The sequence below is a fragment of the Suricata suricatta genome, chromosome 8 (genome assembly GCF_006229205.1).
Source record: "Suricata suricatta isolate VVHF042 chromosome 8, meerkat_22Aug2017_6uvM2_HiC, whole genome shotgun sequence".
NCBI classification, from domain to species: Eukaryota; Metazoa; Chordata; class Mammalia; order Carnivora; family Herpestidae; genus Suricata; species Suricata suricatta.
The window spans coordinates 15,946,152-15,963,693 of NC_043707.1; the positions used below are offsets into that span (position 1 = coordinate 15,946,152).

At 50.2% G+C, this 17,542-nt stretch overlaps 1 protein-coding gene across 1 annotated transcript in view; it reads left to right on the plus strand.

Moving 5' to 3' along the window:
- The window catches only part of VWA3A (von Willebrand factor A domain containing 3A), a 57,217-nt gene extending 40,090 nt beyond the window's left edge, over window positions 1-17,127 (plus strand). The window contains exons 22-34 of the mRNA XM_029949953.1: window positions 2,348-2,500; window positions 4,050-4,140; window positions 5,044-5,154; window positions 5,690-5,787; window positions 6,674-6,811; window positions 7,948-8,056; window positions 10,966-11,110; window positions 12,118-12,262; window positions 12,696-12,847; window positions 13,766-13,889; window positions 15,480-15,577; window positions 15,740-15,805; window positions 16,131-17,127. Of these exons, the coding sequence (XP_029805813.1) occupies window positions 2,348-2,500; window positions 4,050-4,140; window positions 5,044-5,154; window positions 5,690-5,787; window positions 6,674-6,811; window positions 7,948-8,056; window positions 10,966-11,110; window positions 12,118-12,262; window positions 12,696-12,847; window positions 13,766-13,889; window positions 15,480-15,577; window positions 15,740-15,791 (1,416 nt within the window). The 3' untranslated portion in view covers window positions 15,792-15,805; window positions 16,131-17,127. The remainder of the gene's footprint in view (window positions 1-2,347; window positions 2,501-4,049; window positions 4,141-5,043; window positions 5,155-5,689; window positions 5,788-6,673; window positions 6,812-7,947; window positions 8,057-10,965; window positions 11,111-12,117; window positions 12,263-12,695; window positions 12,848-13,765; window positions 13,890-15,479; window positions 15,578-15,739; window positions 15,806-16,130) is intronic.
- The last annotated feature ends 415 nt before the right edge of the window (window positions 17,128-17,542 follow it).

Here is a 17,542-nt window from a genome sequence, read left to right on the forward strand (position 1 = left end):
AGGGTCAGGGGATGGAAATTTACTAAGAGGGGCTTAATTAGATATCAAGGGTAGGGGATTCTTGCCAAAAGGGCTTAACAAGATTCTTTGCTAAAAGTGGGTTTAATCAGCTAAAGTCAAGGTCTAGTCTAGAAGAGGGCTCCAAGGAACACAACTAATGCTTAGTCAAGGAGAGAGTCCTTGTCACCAGCAATCCTTGGCATTCCTTGGCTTGTGGCAGAACGCTCCCATCTCTGCCTCCATCTTCACGTGGGTCCCCTCTAAGCGTGTCTGCATCTCTCCTCCTCCTGTGGGTATTTCAGTCCCATCAGATTAAGGGCCCACCTTTCTCCGCTATGACCTCATTAATGTACATCTCAATTATGTCTCCAAAGACCCGATTTCCAAGGAAGGTCACACACACAGGTACTGAAGATTCCACGAACCTTTCTGGGAGACACCACTCACCCCTATCAGCTTCCCTCCTCAGGTCCTGTCCGCTGGCACCCAAAGCTTTGAATGAAGCCTGGGAGCTCCCTAAAAGTCATGGTTTAGGTCTGTGTGTTAGACATCCTGGCCTACTTGGAGTTCCTTGAATGCGTGAACTCACTCCCAAGCTCAATCCTCAACTTGGGGTCTCTGCCCTTGCTCCTTCCTCTGCCTCCCATCCCCTCCCAGATGGCCCATAGGTTGCTCATTATCATTCAAGACTCACTAACACATTACACTAACACATTACGGCAGCAGGAGCCTGATTGGGATTCTCTCTGTCTCTCTCTCCCTCCTCCCCTCCCTCTCTTTCTCTCTCTCTCTCTCTCTCTTTCTGCGTCCCTCCCCCACTCATATGCATGTGTGTTCTCTCTCACTCAAAACAAATAAACTTTTTTAAAAATTTTAATAAATAAATAAAAGGAAAAGGAAAAATTGGCCAAATCTGTGACAATTGAATGCATGAGGTAAGGAAAGGGAAATTACAGAACTTCCAAGTTTCTTGCTGGCAGACCTGGCAGACAGCGGCCCCACTGACCAAGGGAGAGAAAATGGGAGGATTTCACAGGGGCTGCGGGGAGGGTGAGCCTAGGACAAAGGGGAGTTTGTGGTCTGTGAGCTGACAAGTGAAAGTTCACAAGGGGGAGAAGATAAGGGCTGGAGCAGATGTGGAGCAGTGCAAGCCACGGGGGAAGACAACATGAAGGTCACGGCCAAGGGAGGAAGGGACGAAGAGCCTGTCAAGAGACTCAGCCGGATTCACATTGTCATTGCCTCAGGAACATTTCCCTGACTACCTTGTGAGCTCTTCTGGGAGGGCAGGGCCGCAGCTTCCAGTTCCTTCCCTCCATGCCCTTGGCTGGCTGGCGCACCTAGCTGTCCTCCCCTAGAGGGACCCCTCCTCCGTGCTTTGTTTATGCCTTGTCAAGTGCAAATTAGCCTGTTCTCTCACGTGGTGAACATTCACAAAAATATTAGTGAGCAGTAATGGTTTAATCCACCCTTCCCAGGATGTTGCTTATGTTCAGGTGGTGTCTTAGTGCTTTGAAAATTACCAGAAAAGCAGATGAGAAATGTGTTGGCAAAGGGAACCCAGTATTCCACCACTTTTGCACCAGCACCAGCACTGGGGACGTGGTGAGCTGGTGGGCGTATGTAGATGGTGCTGGGTCCACATTTGGAAAGCACTGGCTTGGGAACCAGACCACCTGGATTTGAATGGAAGGTCCTCTACATATGAGTACTGCAGACTTGGCACATCCCTCAAACTCATGGAGCTTTGGGTTCCTCATCTATTTTAGGCATAAAATAGTACTTGCCCTGGGGAAAACTGGGTGGCTCAGTTGGTTAAGCATATGACTTTGGCTCAGGTCATGATCTCACGGTTCATGAGTTCAAGCCCTGAGTTGGGCTCTGTGCTGATGGCTCAGAGCCTAGAGCCTGCTTCAGATTCTGTGTCTGTCCCTCCCTGCCCTTCCCTACCTCTCTCTCTTTCTCAAAAATAAATAAACATTACATTTAAAAAAAAAATAGCACTTGCCCTAAAAGCATAGTTGGCATGCTTTCTTGGCAAGAGGGTTTAGGACCCCTGGGGAATTAACTAGCCCAGTGCCTGAGTGATCCCACACCCTACATACGTGGGATTTAGAATTAATAGGATTGATCCACAGTGCTTAAGGCCCCAGCAGGCATTCTAGGGATGGAAAGAGGAATCCAGAGGCCCCAATGGGCCCAGTCTCTCCTGTAGTGTGTGTGTGTGTGTGTGTGTGTGTGTGTGTGTGTGTGTGTGTGTTGTGAGTGTGCACTCTTGTCTGTCTGTTCCCTGCGCAGAGATACACCATGGCTGGGGTGCCGCTAACCCTCCCAATCCCTGTTGCAGTGTGCCTTACTGGTGTCCTCCCTGAAGAACCAGTCTGGAAAACAACTGGAAAGCTCGGCCCTTCTGAAGGAAGAACCAAAGATGTTCAAGAAAAGAAGTCAGCCTAGGAAACTCTGTTCTTCCAAGCCCACAGCTCCCTCGGTGGCCAGAATGGTTTGACTCCCCTCCCAATAACACACCGTGGACCTAGTTGCCACCTTGTCTCCTGGTCTTTCCTAGATCTTACAATGACCCACCCAGGCCCCCAGACACCAGGGCCAGCAGAGTGGGGTGGGGGCAGGGGGCTCAGTGGTGAGTGTCCTGGGAACACCTCCAGCCCCCACCTCCTCTGGGGGATCTGCTTCTCAGCTCTGGAGGCGTCTCTGGCCTCCTCTCAACCACTGTTGGCTCTGTCTGGCTGTCTCAGCTTGGTTGCTGAGCCAGGTGCTAAGGGCTCCATGGGATTGGCACCCACTATTCTATCTGATGGCTGCAGGGCAGGAGGGCTTCTCCTGGAGGGTCTGTTGGGGCAGAGGAACTAGGGTATTAGGGTATCTAATGGGCTCCAGCTACTCCAGGAGCTACTGCTGCCCAAGGCTTAGCAGGGCCTGAAAGGACCCTGAGGATGGACCTGTGCCCGCTAGGGCCTTATCCCCTTAACCGCCGGTCCAATCTGTCCCGCCTAAAATCTCCACCGCTGCAGAAATCAGAGACCTCAGAGGACCCGGACTCCACAGTGCTGTGAGCAGAAGCAGCAAATACCTGGAGGTCTTCAGTGCTTCACTCACGGACAGATCCTTGCAAACACAGTGCATTTGCAAAATGAGAGGACCCGTCTGGATCGTGTGTCCCTTACTCCCAGCACGGGGGCTGCACTTCTGGGAGGTTCCATCCACACAGGCTCTGACCTCATTCAATCCTCAAGCAGGTTCCAGAAGCCAGCCCAGACACAAATTCCGGGACGAAACCCCAGAGTCTCGGGGGCAGTGTCCCAGGTCTTTGGTGCTTTCCGAGCTGATTTGGTGTGAAGAGGCTTGGGCTGTGCCAACGCCTCCAAAGAGCCTCCTTAAATGAGGGCCAGGGACTTGCTGGGGTAGCAGTAACCAGGCCTTTTTCACAGAAGCTCACCCAGTGGTGTGAGCTGGTTAGTCTAGGGCCCTAGGTGACTCTGTTCAGCCCTGGTCACATTCCACTTGTGCCCATTAATGAAGGACTCCTCCCTTAAAACTGGGATGCCCAAGTGGGCACAGAATTTACCCAAATGGTCACTTGTCATGCTGGAGGCCCAGAAATCCCAGTCCTAGGAAGACAGGTAACTGAAGAAATTTCTGGCAAATTCCACGGATGTGCTAGCATGCCGTCTCTCCTATTATCAAACACACACACACATGCACAGACTTTCTCATCTCAAACCCCAGTCTCCTCTGAATCTGCAGCAGGAGATGGGGCAAACATGTGGGAGGCATCGACTCCCATACGCCCCTCCCTGCACGGGTTCCCAACAGACAGGCTGAGACGGGTTTCATCCCCAGATTTGGGAAGGCGGGGAAGGTGATGCCTCTGGGCCGGCTCCTGGAACCTGGTGGCATTCTTAGAATGTGGGCAGTGCCCATGTAGACAGAACCTTCTAGAAACACAGCCCCTGGGATGGGAGTAAGCTACACACGATCTGGGCCTGCCACAGAGAACAGACCGCTGATAGGAAAGACGGCCTATTTTCTAGAGCCTTAAAGATGACCGTGACAGAGAGAAGAGCTCCCCCTTGAAAGCTCTGACACAGCTGCCACTCAGTGCCAAAGCCGGCATCCCAGCGGGTAAGCATAGCTGTGCTCGGGATGGTGGGGGGTTCGGGTGGGGCGGGGGGCGTGGCCAAGACATGTATTAATTACGATGGTAACCAGAATGATGATCACAAGTCTTGATCACGTGCTCACTCTTCTGCTAAGGTTGTCCCTTGTAAAGCTTTTAGTAATCAATCCTGTGTGACAGGTAATTTATTAGTTCCCCATTTCACTGATAAAGAAATTTACGCCCAGACCAGCTAAGTCATGACAGGGCCTCAGTATTTTTATTTAAGTATTCAGCTCATAGAAGCAAGACCATGTTTCTTCTTTCTTTCTTTTATTGAGAGAAAGAGAGAGAGTGTGTGAGTGGGGTAGGGGCAGAGAGAGAGAGAGGGAGAGAGAATCCCAAGCAGGCTCTGTGCTGCCAGCACAGAGCTCAGTGTGGGGCTCGAACTCACGAACTATGAAACCAAGACCCGAGCCAAGATCAAGAGTCAAAGCTTAACCGACTGAGCCACCCAGGCACCCCCATGTTATCTTATTTCTAATGCCAAAGACAGAGCAGAATGGTTCAGAGCAGAGTTGTGGAGTCAGCAAGACCTTGTTAGAACCTTGCTCTGCCCTTACTGATGCTGGGCCCCACTTGCCTCGACCATAAACTGGGGCACGTTGAGGATAAGACGAGATAGATTCCAGAAAGCACTTAGCTCCATGCCTGGTACACAGTGGTACTTGGTAAATGGCAGCTTTAACTGTTGCCGATCAGGTGAAGCCAGAAGACGTGGGGTAGTCCCATAGGACCTCAAGGCCATCTTGGAGCCCTATTTCAAAGGCAGAGCATAGCTGAAATTGACAAGCCTCCCAGGCAAGCTGGACAGTGTCACTGCGTGGCCCCATGAGGTTGCCCCAGACAACAGGCCAATTTTCCTCCAGCTTCAGCCCAGCCAGCGAAAGAAGGGACCAGAGAACAGAGGAGGAAGACCAAATGGAGGGAAGCAGAGACATCTCTCTCACTGTTTTATACAGAGACAGGGAATAATGTGGGTAAGTTGGAGGCTACACAGATGTCTGTAAGAACTGTAAGGTCAGCAGACCCCATGGGTAGGGAGACTTCTCCAGCTGTCCCAGGACACGGGCAGCAGTGTCACCGGAGTGGACCCATCCTCAAACCACTCCAGTGTCCCAGCCCAAGGAAATGGGCATGCAAATTCTTGATACCACTCATGCTTCATTCTTCAGAGGCAGTGTCCTCGGCTCTGAGGCTGACTGGGAAATTGGGAAGGGAATAGAGATGAGTGTCCTTGAGTCCCTACCCCCCCACCTTCCACCCCCACCCCCCACATTGATTGCTGCAAAATGATACAAACCCCCCTAGTAATGATTCACGGAGGAGTAGAGAGGGGAGGTCCCAACACTTCCCCTGATCCACCTATCAGCCTCCCTCTACCCTTCAGCAAATTTTGCCTAAGGAATTTTCCATCAGATTTGGTTGACAGAGAAATTAAATGAGAAAGGAAGCCAAAGGGGGGAGGGATAGGGAAGAGAGGTGCTTGAAGTGACCTCACTCTGTTTCTCCTAGGCTCTGTCTATAAGAAGTACCCTCAAGGAAGGGGGATACGAAGGGTTAACTCTTCTATCCGGTTGCCCAGGAAGGATGCAGTTTGCTCAAGCCAAGAGGTATTAAGTTCTTGGAACCTGCACATACCCCTCAAGCAATAATTCCTTTCACCAACCTTCCCCTTGTAGGAAGGTGGATATAGTTGGAAGTGGAGACACACCTGCTCACAATGACCGCTCAACATGGTGGGTGGGGAAAGAGTTAAATAGATGTGTGTTTGAAACCTGGGTCTTCGGCTTCCTAGCTGGATGGCCTTGGGCAAGTCATTTAGCTACACCCAATCTCAGTGTCCCATTTGTAAAATGAATCTGGTTGTATATCTGCTAGAATTGATGACTAATTTTATATTTTGGGTAAAGCCCTTAGTGGTGTCAGAACCTTTTGGCTGCAGACAGGGCACATCCCCCTTCTTGTTTGTATCCTGAAGACAGAACATCTCTCTTCCCACAGCCATTCAGTAGAAGTCTGAGCTGGCTCTGACTGAGCCAATCCTGGAGCCATGCTTGATTGTCATGAGCCTGCCCACTCTTGTATCTCTTATTGTGACAAAGGGACAGAGATCATCCTAATTGATTTAGAGTCTGAAGTTCAGGATAATCATGGCTTTTCACTCAAATTTTGTGGGAGAGTTGAAATGGATATTGGAAAAGCAACAGTGTCCACCAGACTAGGAAGTGGCAGATTCCCCGTTCCCAGTGTTTCTTGTGCATTTCTCCCCAGCACAGGGGAAAGAAATCCACATGGCATGGGTGCTCCATGAAGACCCAGAAACCCCACACTTCAATGCTCTGGTTTCTCTTCATATTGCATAAATCTTTCACCTTTTACCAGAAACCCCACACTTCAAACATGAGACAGATTTCAAATACAACGTTTTAACAGATGGGTCAGACCATCATTCAGACTGCATTACCCAAGGTAATAGTTCTTTCTTTTATTCTAAAGTGGGTAGCAAATTATGGGCTAAAAAAACTGAGGATGGAAATCTTCAGATACATCGGTCCCAGATGCACTCATCAGAAGTCAGGCCAGGGGCTGGCGTCAGCCAAATACTGCAACATCCTGCCCAGCGTAGAGATCAATGTAAGTCATGGCTTTTGTTGCTATTGTTTCCTTTCTCCCACCTCCTGCCTCCTGCCTTTCTCCCACCATCAGCCACAAATAGCACAATGTGTTGGGGAAAACTCCATGTGAATATATGTGCCGTGGCTTTTCTTCCTGCTCCTATCCACAAATTGGGACTGTTATTGGCAAATAGGGATACAGATCGTGGTGTTAGAAAAGTCAACTCCTTAGAGTGCCCGACACCATCCTCCAGAGCTAGAAGGGCTCCGTGGAGTGAGAATTAGAGTTGCTGAGGGGGTACCTGGGTGGCTCAGTTGGTTAAGCATCCGACTCTTGATTTTGGCTCTGGTCATGATCCCAGAGTCGTGGGATCAAGCCCCTCATGGAGCCTGCTTAAGATTTTCTTTCTCTCCTTCTCCCTCTGCTCTTTCCCCCTACGCGCTCTCTTGCACTCTCAAATAAAAATTAAAAATGAAACAGTTGCTGAGAATAGGGCAGTGGCTGAAGAACTCAGCAGAACTCTGTACCCCAGTACTGCTGATGATTCTGTTAAGATGGGGAGCAGAGGAGGTGACAGTGTTCTCTAGTTTCTAGTTTGGGGATAATTTTTTCATTGCTTTGACACTGGAACAAGCAAATTTAGTACAAATGAAAAATGATTCATGCTGGTTTTTTTTTTTTAGAAGACCCCATTTTCTATCTTTGCCAATTTATATGACATTATTGATGTTAGGGGAAATTTCTAGTAGCCAAAAGTAGCCACCAAATGCAAAATTATTCACCAGAAGGAGTTTATGGGAGTTTTATCATGCCGTCCCCTTCTCTGTCTGAGATCATCTTTTAGTTTGACATTTATGGACTTCCCATCCTACCATTAAGGATTTTCTAATTTAAAATTTAGAGACACTATGTTTTTTTAAATTATTTCAGTGACTGCATTTGCCACAAAACCATCATCCCAATTCCCCTACTCCTTCTAGAACCATAAATATAGTAGTTTGATAAAAGAAAAAAGCCTTTTAAGCAAATATAGATATGCCTAATAGATGTTTTGGAAATTATTAGCCACAACCAACAAAACTATTAAAGGAGGTGATGGGGATCCGAAGAAGTAGCTGACAGGGCAAAGTTCGCCTTGGCTTGTCTTGATCCAGGGGGTGGTGAGACACATCCAGTGGACGCCCAGGGAAACGGAAGCATACATCACGTGTCTGGAGAAGGTGACGAGGCGCTATGTCCAGAGGCTGCAGTGGCTTCTGTCTGGTGAGCCTGCCTGCCGTCTTGGAGTGCGGGGGGGCGGGGGGGGGTGAGGGGAAGTGGAATGTCAACCCCAGGGACGAGGGTCAGTCCTTCCCAGACCATGTATACAGGTCAGGGATGAGGCCAGGAGGGTCGTCCAGTTACAACATGATTTCTGGGTTCCAAGGTCAGGCAAGGTGCTAGATGACAGGGGGTGGAGCATGGGCCACTGGGCACCGGAAGGGACCCAGGCCTGTGCAGGCCCACCCTGCAAAGCCATGTCCCACCCCTTGCCTTCCTGGATGTGACTGAGGGGCTTGCTCTCAAGAGGCTCCATTCAACATCGATTGGACCGCATAGAACTTGTCTAGGAAGGCAGAAATGAGAGGGAGTCCCGACAGAGAAGAATCCCCTGTTCTTCTTTATAAAAGGGCACCAAGACCCCTCCAGGGCAGTCGAACAGCAGGGCTGGCCCAGGAGAGCCAAGCTCACACCCTAGAGGAGGGTGGACTGGAGATCAAGAGATAGGCGGACGCATCAAGTCCAAGAGGCCAGGCAGAGAGCTGGAGGTGGACAGGAGAATGTTTAGGCTTTAGGGCATGGAGGGTTCCTAGGACAACAGGAGGAAGGAGAGAGGGAGGCTTTTATAGAGGTCCCTATGTGGCCGCTCAGGGTCCTATACAGATTCATTAGATCCAATCCTCTGCAGTAGAACCTGGTAAATCAGACCATGTGCCATGGGGGATAGTGATGACTGCTGGCTTCCAAAGCCTCTGGGGGGCGCTGCCGGCTCCACGTGTAGTTGTCACGTCAGAGGCTGACATGGGGCGGAGAGGTGTGTGCCTCTCTCTGATCGCAGTCCACATTTGCTGCTGGGAAGGGTGTGAAGATCAGCGATGCCGCCACCTAATACTTCCAAACACCACCAACACTTCAAAACCCAGGACTACTTCACTTATTCAGTCGTTCATCATTCAACAAACGCGTGTCGCTCTCCTGCCGGGTGCTGGGGAGACGGTGGAGGGCAACACCCAACACGGTCCCTGAGCTCGTGGGGCATATGGAGACAGACGTTAACCAAAGAGTCTCAAAAACAAGTCTAATGTCACAGCAGTGACGTGTAGGGAGGAGACGGGCATGGTGCAGTGAGAGCATCTAAGAGGGGCAGTGGGCCTGGGTAGGAATATCATGGGGGGCTTCCCTGAGGAGGTGATATCTGAGCCAAGATCTGAAGAGTGAATAGATGTTAGCTTGGCAAAGAGAAAAAACAGACATGTCTGAGGGGCTGGGGAGACACTGAGTATAAGGACTGAAAGGAAGCCTGTGTGGCTGAGGATGAGGGAGAGTAAGAGTGAGACCATCCCAGAGAGACGAGGCCAGGCCCAGACTCGGTCCTTTATCCTAAGAGCAATTAAAGCCACTAAATGTTTTAAATAAGGGGCAAATGATGAAGTTAGCCCTGGCAATAATCCCCCTGGAATAGAAATTGTTGAGGGGATGGAGCGGAATCAGGTGACCTTGTAGTAGCGCAGGTGAAAGCTCAGGCTAGCTGGGAGAGGCGGGGATGATGGAAATGGATGGACTAGGCAGAGTCAGAGAGCTGCGGGGGGGGGGGGGGGGGAAGCGACAGGGCTCGGGGGCTTGCGCTGTTTCCACCATCTGGTTCCTAAGACGATCAGCCGGCTGTTTGTGGTTGGAGTTTCCTCGATGGCTGTCTGGCCACCCTCATGGAATGTCTCCCATGCCTCCGGATGGCCCCTCTCTGTCCTCATGTTGACATGAGCATTGCCGGAGAACCCCGCAGATGAGTCCTGGAAGATTCCCCAGTGGGTCCAGCCAGCTCACTCCATCTTTTCCTGGACAGCAGCCCATCTTTTCTGTGGCAGTTTTTCCATTTTTTCTGGCTGCCTCCAGGAAGGTCCCTGAGGTGTGATTTGAGAACGCTGGACCCGTCATGCTCTGATCTTCTGCTTTCCCCTAGGTCACTTCTGTATTTAGCCTCTTGAAACCAGAAGGGCCAGGGTTAGTGGTTGTCTGACTAAAGTGTGGGTTGGAGGACATGGGTTTTTCAGTGGTCACCACCAGTCTATGTGGCCCTGGCAGGTCCCCAGCCCTGTTTCCCCTGGGGATAAATCCCAAAATCCTTTCCTAACCTCACCAGCTTTACCTCTTGCTGTCTCCTCCCCGTGAGTCTCTCCATCCCAGTGGGAATCCTCCTGATTCCTTACACAGTCTTTCTCTCTGTCCTTGAGCATGCTATGCTCTTCTCTGGCCCAGGCTTTCCCAGGCAGGTCCTTCCACACCTCCACCTCTTTCTTCGACTAGCTTCTGCTCATCCTGCAGTAGTAGCTCACCCATCAAACTCAGATTCTTCCCATTACGGGCTCTGTCATAACCCACGGAGAGCCATAACTATTGATGTAACGTCGGTCTAACCTGCCCAACTCTCGCTCCATGAGGGCAGGCACCCTCCCTCCATTGCACTTTGCACAGCGCTGGGCTCTGCTCTTCTCTGCTGACCAGCTGATGGACTCTGTGCTCCCTAACATCTTTTCCAGCCCCAAACAATACCATAAGGCCACTTAGTCCAGGCGCTTAACTCTAAGGATGAGGAAACTCAAGGCCAGAGCAGGTACAACCGCTTATGCAGGTGATTGCAGAGCACAGGCAAAGACCCGGCTGAAACCACGACATCCCAAAGCCCAGGACACTGATGGGCTCAGCCCTTGGACAACCGATGCCCCATCCCCATCGCACTCCGTGACAACGGCACAAAGGCCGTCTCCCTGTGGGTTAACATCTGATTGTCCACCAGTCAGGAAATGCGTGTATTTGGTAGACCTTGTATTTGATAGCTGCTGTGAGAAAAACCAGCAGTGGGGGAAGCGACCCCTCACTCCTTCCCCGCCTCCGCCCCCACCCCCTCGGAGCAGGGAGCCGCCGATTATTTGGCACCATTTTGGAGAGTAAAGTGTGCATCCTGGTGGACACGTCAGGATCTGTGGGCCCCTACCTGCAGCAGGTGAAGATGGAGCTGATTCTGCTGATTTGGGAGCAGCTGCGGAAGCACTGTGACAGGTGAGAGGCAGGGGCGAGTGGGTGCGGGGCAGGACGATCAAAGGAGAAGTGCTTTGGACTTCCCCCTTCACTGTTCACAAACCTGCAGGCATAGCTTATTCGAGCAGTAGAGAACACTGCATCCCATTGCAGAAGTAATCCATCTCAGGCCCAGGGACCATTGCAAGAAGAGCAAAGGAACCAGCAGGTGGCTTTCAATTGTAGATTTCAGCTGAACTTGATTTTTAAAAAATTATGTTTTTTATGTATTTTTGAGAGACAGAAAGAGAGAGCATGAGCAGGGAAGGGTCAGAGAGAGAGGGAGACAGAATCCAAAGCAGGCTCTAGGCTCTGAGCTAGCTGTCAGCACAGAGCCTGATGAGAGGCTTGAACCCAGGAACCATGAGATCATTACCTGAGCTGAAGCCGGAAGCCAGATGCTTAACCGACTGAGCCACCCAGGCATCCCTGAACTTGATTTTTTAAGAGACAGGGGTTTGGGGTTGTTCATTTCCCTGAACTTGATTTTTTATGAGATGAGGGTTTGGGGTTGTTCGTTTTCTCTACCCAGAGAAATTGGTGCTAGGAGACAGTAGGAGACTCTGGTCCTAGACTGGGACTCATCCTTGCCTTAATATTAATGACAGTAAACATTTATTGAGCACTTGCTGTGTACCACGCACTTTACGTACATGATTACATTCAATCCTCATGGCACCCCAATGATGTATTGCCATTATTATCCCCATTTTCAGAAAAGGAAATTAGGGCTTAGAGAGGCTAACTTGCCAGAGATCACATGACCTGTAAGTGGCCGAGATGGGATGTAAATCTATTTCAGTCTGCATCTAGAATCTTCAGTGTGTACCTCCTTCCTCTCATTCTCCCCCAAGGGCCCCTGGGCTCTGCTACAGGGTCTTGACACTGATAAGCATGCACAGCCTCCCCGAGGTTACTTCACCCAGGCATCTTCTAACCCAGCTCTTTCACCTCCACTCTGCCGCTGCCTTTCCCACTCCCTTCCCCAGGTTTAACCTGCTCAGCTTTGCGGAGGACCTGCAGCTGTGGCGGGACACTCTGGTGGAGACCACAGATGCAGCCTGTCACGAGGCCATGCAGTGGGTAACCCACCTGCGCGCCCGGGGGAGCACCTCAGTCTTGCAAGCATTACTGGCAAGTTTTACCCCCCAGCCCGGCCCCATAGCACAACAGAAATACCATCACCCCCTCTACTGATCCTGCAGGATGCTTCCAAATTACAAAGAGCACTTTTAGATTTACTGTTACTTTATTTCATCCTCCCAACTACCTAGTAAGAAAGTGATCCTCATGCTCACTTTATAGAAGACACACAGGCTCAGAGAGGTTAAGTGACTCACTGGGGTTAACCAGCCAGCAAGTGGGCCATGGTCTTTCTCCCAAACCTTGGCAGCTTCCTTGGTCTGTGGTAGGCTGAAAGGAGGGAGGGGAGGGTCTCCCACTTTTAATGGAGAAGTCAGTGGGATCCAATCAGAAATATTTCCCTTGGGGACTGCAGGCAACTAGTTTTTGCTCTTTCTGGTTAGCTCCTAGCCCTGAGCCAGACCACCCTCCCATGTTCTTTCAGAAAGCCTTCACTTTCCACGATGTGGAAGGATTGTACCTCCTGACTGACGGGAAGCCAGATACAAGCTGCAGCCTTATTTTAAATGAAGTCCAAAGACTCAAAGAGGAAAGAGATCTGAAACTGCACACCATTTCCCTGAATTGCTCAGGCAGGTGGGCAAAAAGGAGCAGGGCTGAGCTGTAGGCCTTTCCCACGGCTGTGTGTGTGAGGCGCATGCGTGAGCAGCTGGCCCAGTCCAGGGACTCCCCTTAGACCCTGATCTCTCCGCGGCCCACGTCTGTGAGTGAGAAATGGGAAGGGCCTGGGCAGGCGTTACACAGAGTGAAAGGTCTCCCTCCACCCCCAGCTTACCTCTCATAGGCCCCGCTGTCCTGACTTTCTCCAGCATGGACAGTCCATTCCCACGGTCGCCTGTGGTATCCTCCCTTCTGATCTTTCTCGGGAGCACATTTGTGAAAGTTGACGGGAAAAGCATTTAAAGTAGCACTGGTATGGTTATTTTTATAAACAATCACCATAGAGGAACATGTGTTGGACAAGAGAGATTCTGCTTCTTCAGAAAAAGACTTTAATGTCATTGGCAAAACTGCGATTACTTAGGTGCATTTTTTCCTTAATGTTCATGTTTGAGAGAGAGAGACCCAGCCCAAGTGGGAGAGGGGCACAGAGAGAGGGAGACACAGAATCTAAAGCAGGCTCTGAGCTGTCAGCATGGAGCCTGACGTGGGGCTTGAACTTAGAATGATGAGATCATGACCTGAGCGGAAGTCGAACATTTAACTGACTGAGCCACCCAGATGCCTCCCTTTGGTGCATATTTGATCATGTTTACCTGCGCTGGCTACTCGTCCAATTAAGGAGCAGGCCACGAGCTTTCCCCGCTCACTGCCGCCGCCCATGAACTGACAGGGGTTGGGCTTGGTGATGCTGACATGGTCTCAGTGGCACAGAGCCTCAGGGTCCAGGGCCCGTTGGCACACAGACTTGAGCCCCCCACAGGCTAGGGGTGCACAGGGAACCTGCCTGGCCAGTCAGCCGCCCAGCCCCAGAACGTCTGTTCTCCCAACTAGGGCGGCGGTTGACTTCCTGAGAAATCTAGCCTCCCTCACGGGGGCCCGCTATCACTGCCCCGTGGATGAGGACACACTCTTCAAAATCCACGGCCTGCTGACCAAGGGCTTCACGGATGAAAGGGTAGGTTGTGGAGCGACTGAGTGAAGTCTGTTCAAACTTCTCGATGTAACGTCAATAGATGTGGGGTTTTCCCCCTTCTCACTGAAAGGATCTCTGCTTCTCTTGTGAGAATGCCAAGTATTGGCCAAAAAGGGCTGTGTTTCCCGGCTGTTCTTCCTCTAGGCTGGCTCTCCTCCGGGTGGGAAAGCAACAGAGCTTGGAGGTGTTATTTATTGAGTCAGTCAATCAGTCAAACATCTCTACACCCAACCACCAAACATGGGGCTTGAACTCACAACCCCAAGATTAAGAGTCACATTCTCTGCCTATGGAGCCAGCTGGGTGCCCATGAAGGTGTTATTTACTAATAGAACAGTTCACATTCTTTGCACTTACTTTGTGCAGGTCCATTGCTTTATACAGATTACCCCTTTGAATCCTCTCAACCACTATTATACCTAGTAAACAGATGAAAAAACAGGCTCAGTATGGGCTAGCATACCTAAAGACATAGCACATGGTAAAGCCAAAGCCCAGACACCCTTGCTCTTAAACTCTTTGCTTTAAGTCCTGCTTATTTCTGTCTCCTTGTGTTCAATTCATTGAAACACAGATATTCAAGTGATCTGAGTAATAAATCTGGTAAAGTCACGGTTTCTAGCACACATGCAAGATAAGAGAATACCAAAGATCCTCTCCTGGTCTGACTGAAAAGTTAGGCGCATGTTTATACCACTTAGGAGTATGGTGCTGCCAATTAGAACATTTTCAAGGCAACAAATTATCAAGTAAGACAATCAACCAGAACTCCAGATTTCTTTTCGGAGGTTAAAGACGACTATCACAGGGCATGGCATAATTGGTGAGGTCAAGCACTTCGCATGACTCCTTCATTCAAGTACCTCTTCCAGGGATAAATATTACAGATTGTTCAGAGAACAGAACAAGTAACAGTAACAAATATTCAAATATTCACCCGTCCTTCTAACACAAGAAAGCAAACTTGACAATATTGCAAAAGGTCCTCAGTGTGATGCCGCATCAGATCAGATTCTTTGAATAGTCTCTGGATGCAGAAGGCGATCATTCTTCTCCTGCTGCCAAGGACAGAGGCAGCCTTTGGTCTCTTGCGTACATTCTCTTGCTGATTCCGAGGACATGTGTTTTCAACACCAGCCTCTGGAATTCCACTGGTTGACTTAAGAGAAAAGCTGCCTGTGAAGCTCTGTTTTACTAGAAGCCATAGGGAAAGGGCAGAGTAGACTTCACTGGGAAACAGTGAGATAAGGAGTGTGTTCCATTTCTGTTCTACCGGGAACAGAGGCGCCATCTGCCGTGAAGTTCAGTGACCATCTTGGTTCACTGCTACCCACTCCACTGATCTCAGATACCTTACCTCAAAGTGTTCCACTTGCAAAATGGCTGCCTTGGCAAGTGGTGAGCTCCTTGTCCCTGGAGGTATGCAAAACAAGGCCCACAGATTTCCTGCACTGGGTGGGAAGCTGGATTTGAATAGCTCTAATTTTTTTTTTTTTCCCTGAGATTTTGGATTTTCAGGTTGCATCTGGTCATTTACTGGATCTAATTTCACACTCATGTCCCCTTTCCAAGGATCCCGGATTGCCACTATTTGAAGGAGATGATTTGAGGATACTGGCCCAGGAGATCGCCAAGGCCAGAAGCTTCCTCTGGAAGGCCCAGTTCTTCAGGTATGCCCTTTGAGCAGCCCCTCACACCTGCCTTGTGGCTCTAGCCCACCCAGACCCTGGTCATGGGACAGCCTTCCTTCAAGAGCGCCTGCCTGCTTCTCCCCACCAGGCCCAGAAATCTGGGCATTGGGGGACCTCCTCACTTCATCTCCCATCCACTAGGTCCCAACTCCAGAAGAAAAACAACACAGAACCAAATGTCACTCTTTTCTAGAGAAGGGTTCTCAGGTAAGAGGAGGAGATGGGCCCTCGGTCTTGTAAGTATCCAGCAAGGGCCAGGCCGCATGCTCTGTGTCATGGGCATAGTAACTATGGGGAGGGACCAGAAATGATGATTCCTCTAAACTGAAAGGCCATCTTACAAATAATCACTCGCTGAGCACACACGGGCCCTGAAGGTGAGGGATCCTAGAAAGCTGTAACCCAGAGTTCATCCCCAGGAAATATGATCCCAGGCACCAGGGCTCTCTGGAAGCTGAGGGAGGGAAGGCTCTGCCATCCCAGGTCCGCTCTGATGTTCCTGCCCTGTCCCCCACCGCACCCGATGCCCCAGCCACGAAATTATCACTCGCTGGAAAGCCCTGCCTGGAAACGTTCTTCTTACCTCCGTCTGCCTGGTGACTTCTGCTCCTCCACCAAGGCACGGCTGATGTGGCATCAGCTCCACTGTGAAGATGTCCCTGGGACCCACCAAGAGCTGGGAGCCTCCCACCGCATCCTGACCAAACATCTCCTCATCACAGAGGCACTTAGCACTTAGGATGCTCGGCTTCCTCACTCCTTTTGCCAACTCTTTTTCTTGACTATGAGCTCCCCCAGGATGAGGCTGGTGTCCTAACCATCTCTAGGTCCCCTGGAATGTCCTAACAATCCCTAGCCACCCCCCCTCCTTGCCTCGGGGGCAGATGTAGTAAGCTGTGAACAAGCACCCGGCTTCGCTGCGGGAGCCCAGCTCCAGAAACCGGCCAGAGGGTGTTATTTCTGTCCTGGTCCCTTCACTCTCTGCTTCCCACCACGCTGGTCTAGGGGGGTGATGCAGACTCACCGGCAGCAGATCTTGGGAGAGGAAACAAGTGAGCCCCCTACCTGTTCAACCAAAGTGAATCAGGTCTGCTCTGGAGCTGAGTCCAGAGAGAGTGGTCTGCTCAAGCAGGTGAAAATTTGGTTGGGTCCACTGGGCCTGGCCCTGCTGCGTCCATCTGGAATGAATATCTCATGTGTTATGTGGTCTGATTTCCTGAGACCAGAAAATATTGCTTTTATTTAATAGAATCAAAATGACTTTTAAACTGAAGTGATGATCGTTTGTGTGTGTGTGTGTGTGTGTGTGTGTGTGCAAATTTTTGGTGATCTAAAATGTTAGTAAAAGACTCATATGCAGGGGAACCTGGTAGCTCAGTCAGTTGAGCCTCCAACTTCGGCTTAGGTCATGATTTCATGGTTCATGAGTTGGAGCCCCAGTTGAACTTGGTGCTGTCAGCGCACAGAGCCCGCTTCAGATCCTGTGACCCCCTCTCTATCGGCCCTTCCCCATATGTGTGTACATGCTCTGTCTAAAATAAATAAAACATTTTTAAAAGACTCGTATGCAGAATATATGAAGAACTCCAAATCAATAAGAAACAGATAAACATCCTAATTTTTTGAAATGGACAAAACACTCAAACAGGTACAAACAGACGATAGTATATGAAAAGGTGTTCAACAGGCTTATGCATCAGTGAGATGCAGATTAAAACCACAATGATAGGGGCGCCTGGGTAGCTCAGTTGGTTGAGCATCTGGCTCTTGATTTCGGCTCAGGTCATGATCTCACAGTTTGTGGGTTCAAGTCCTGTGTCAGGCTCTGTGCTGACACTGCAGAACCTGCTTGGGATTTGCTCTCTCTCTCCTCTATCTGCCTGTCCCCTGCTCATGCTGTCTCTCCATCTCAAAATACATAAATTAAAAAAAAAAAACCACAGC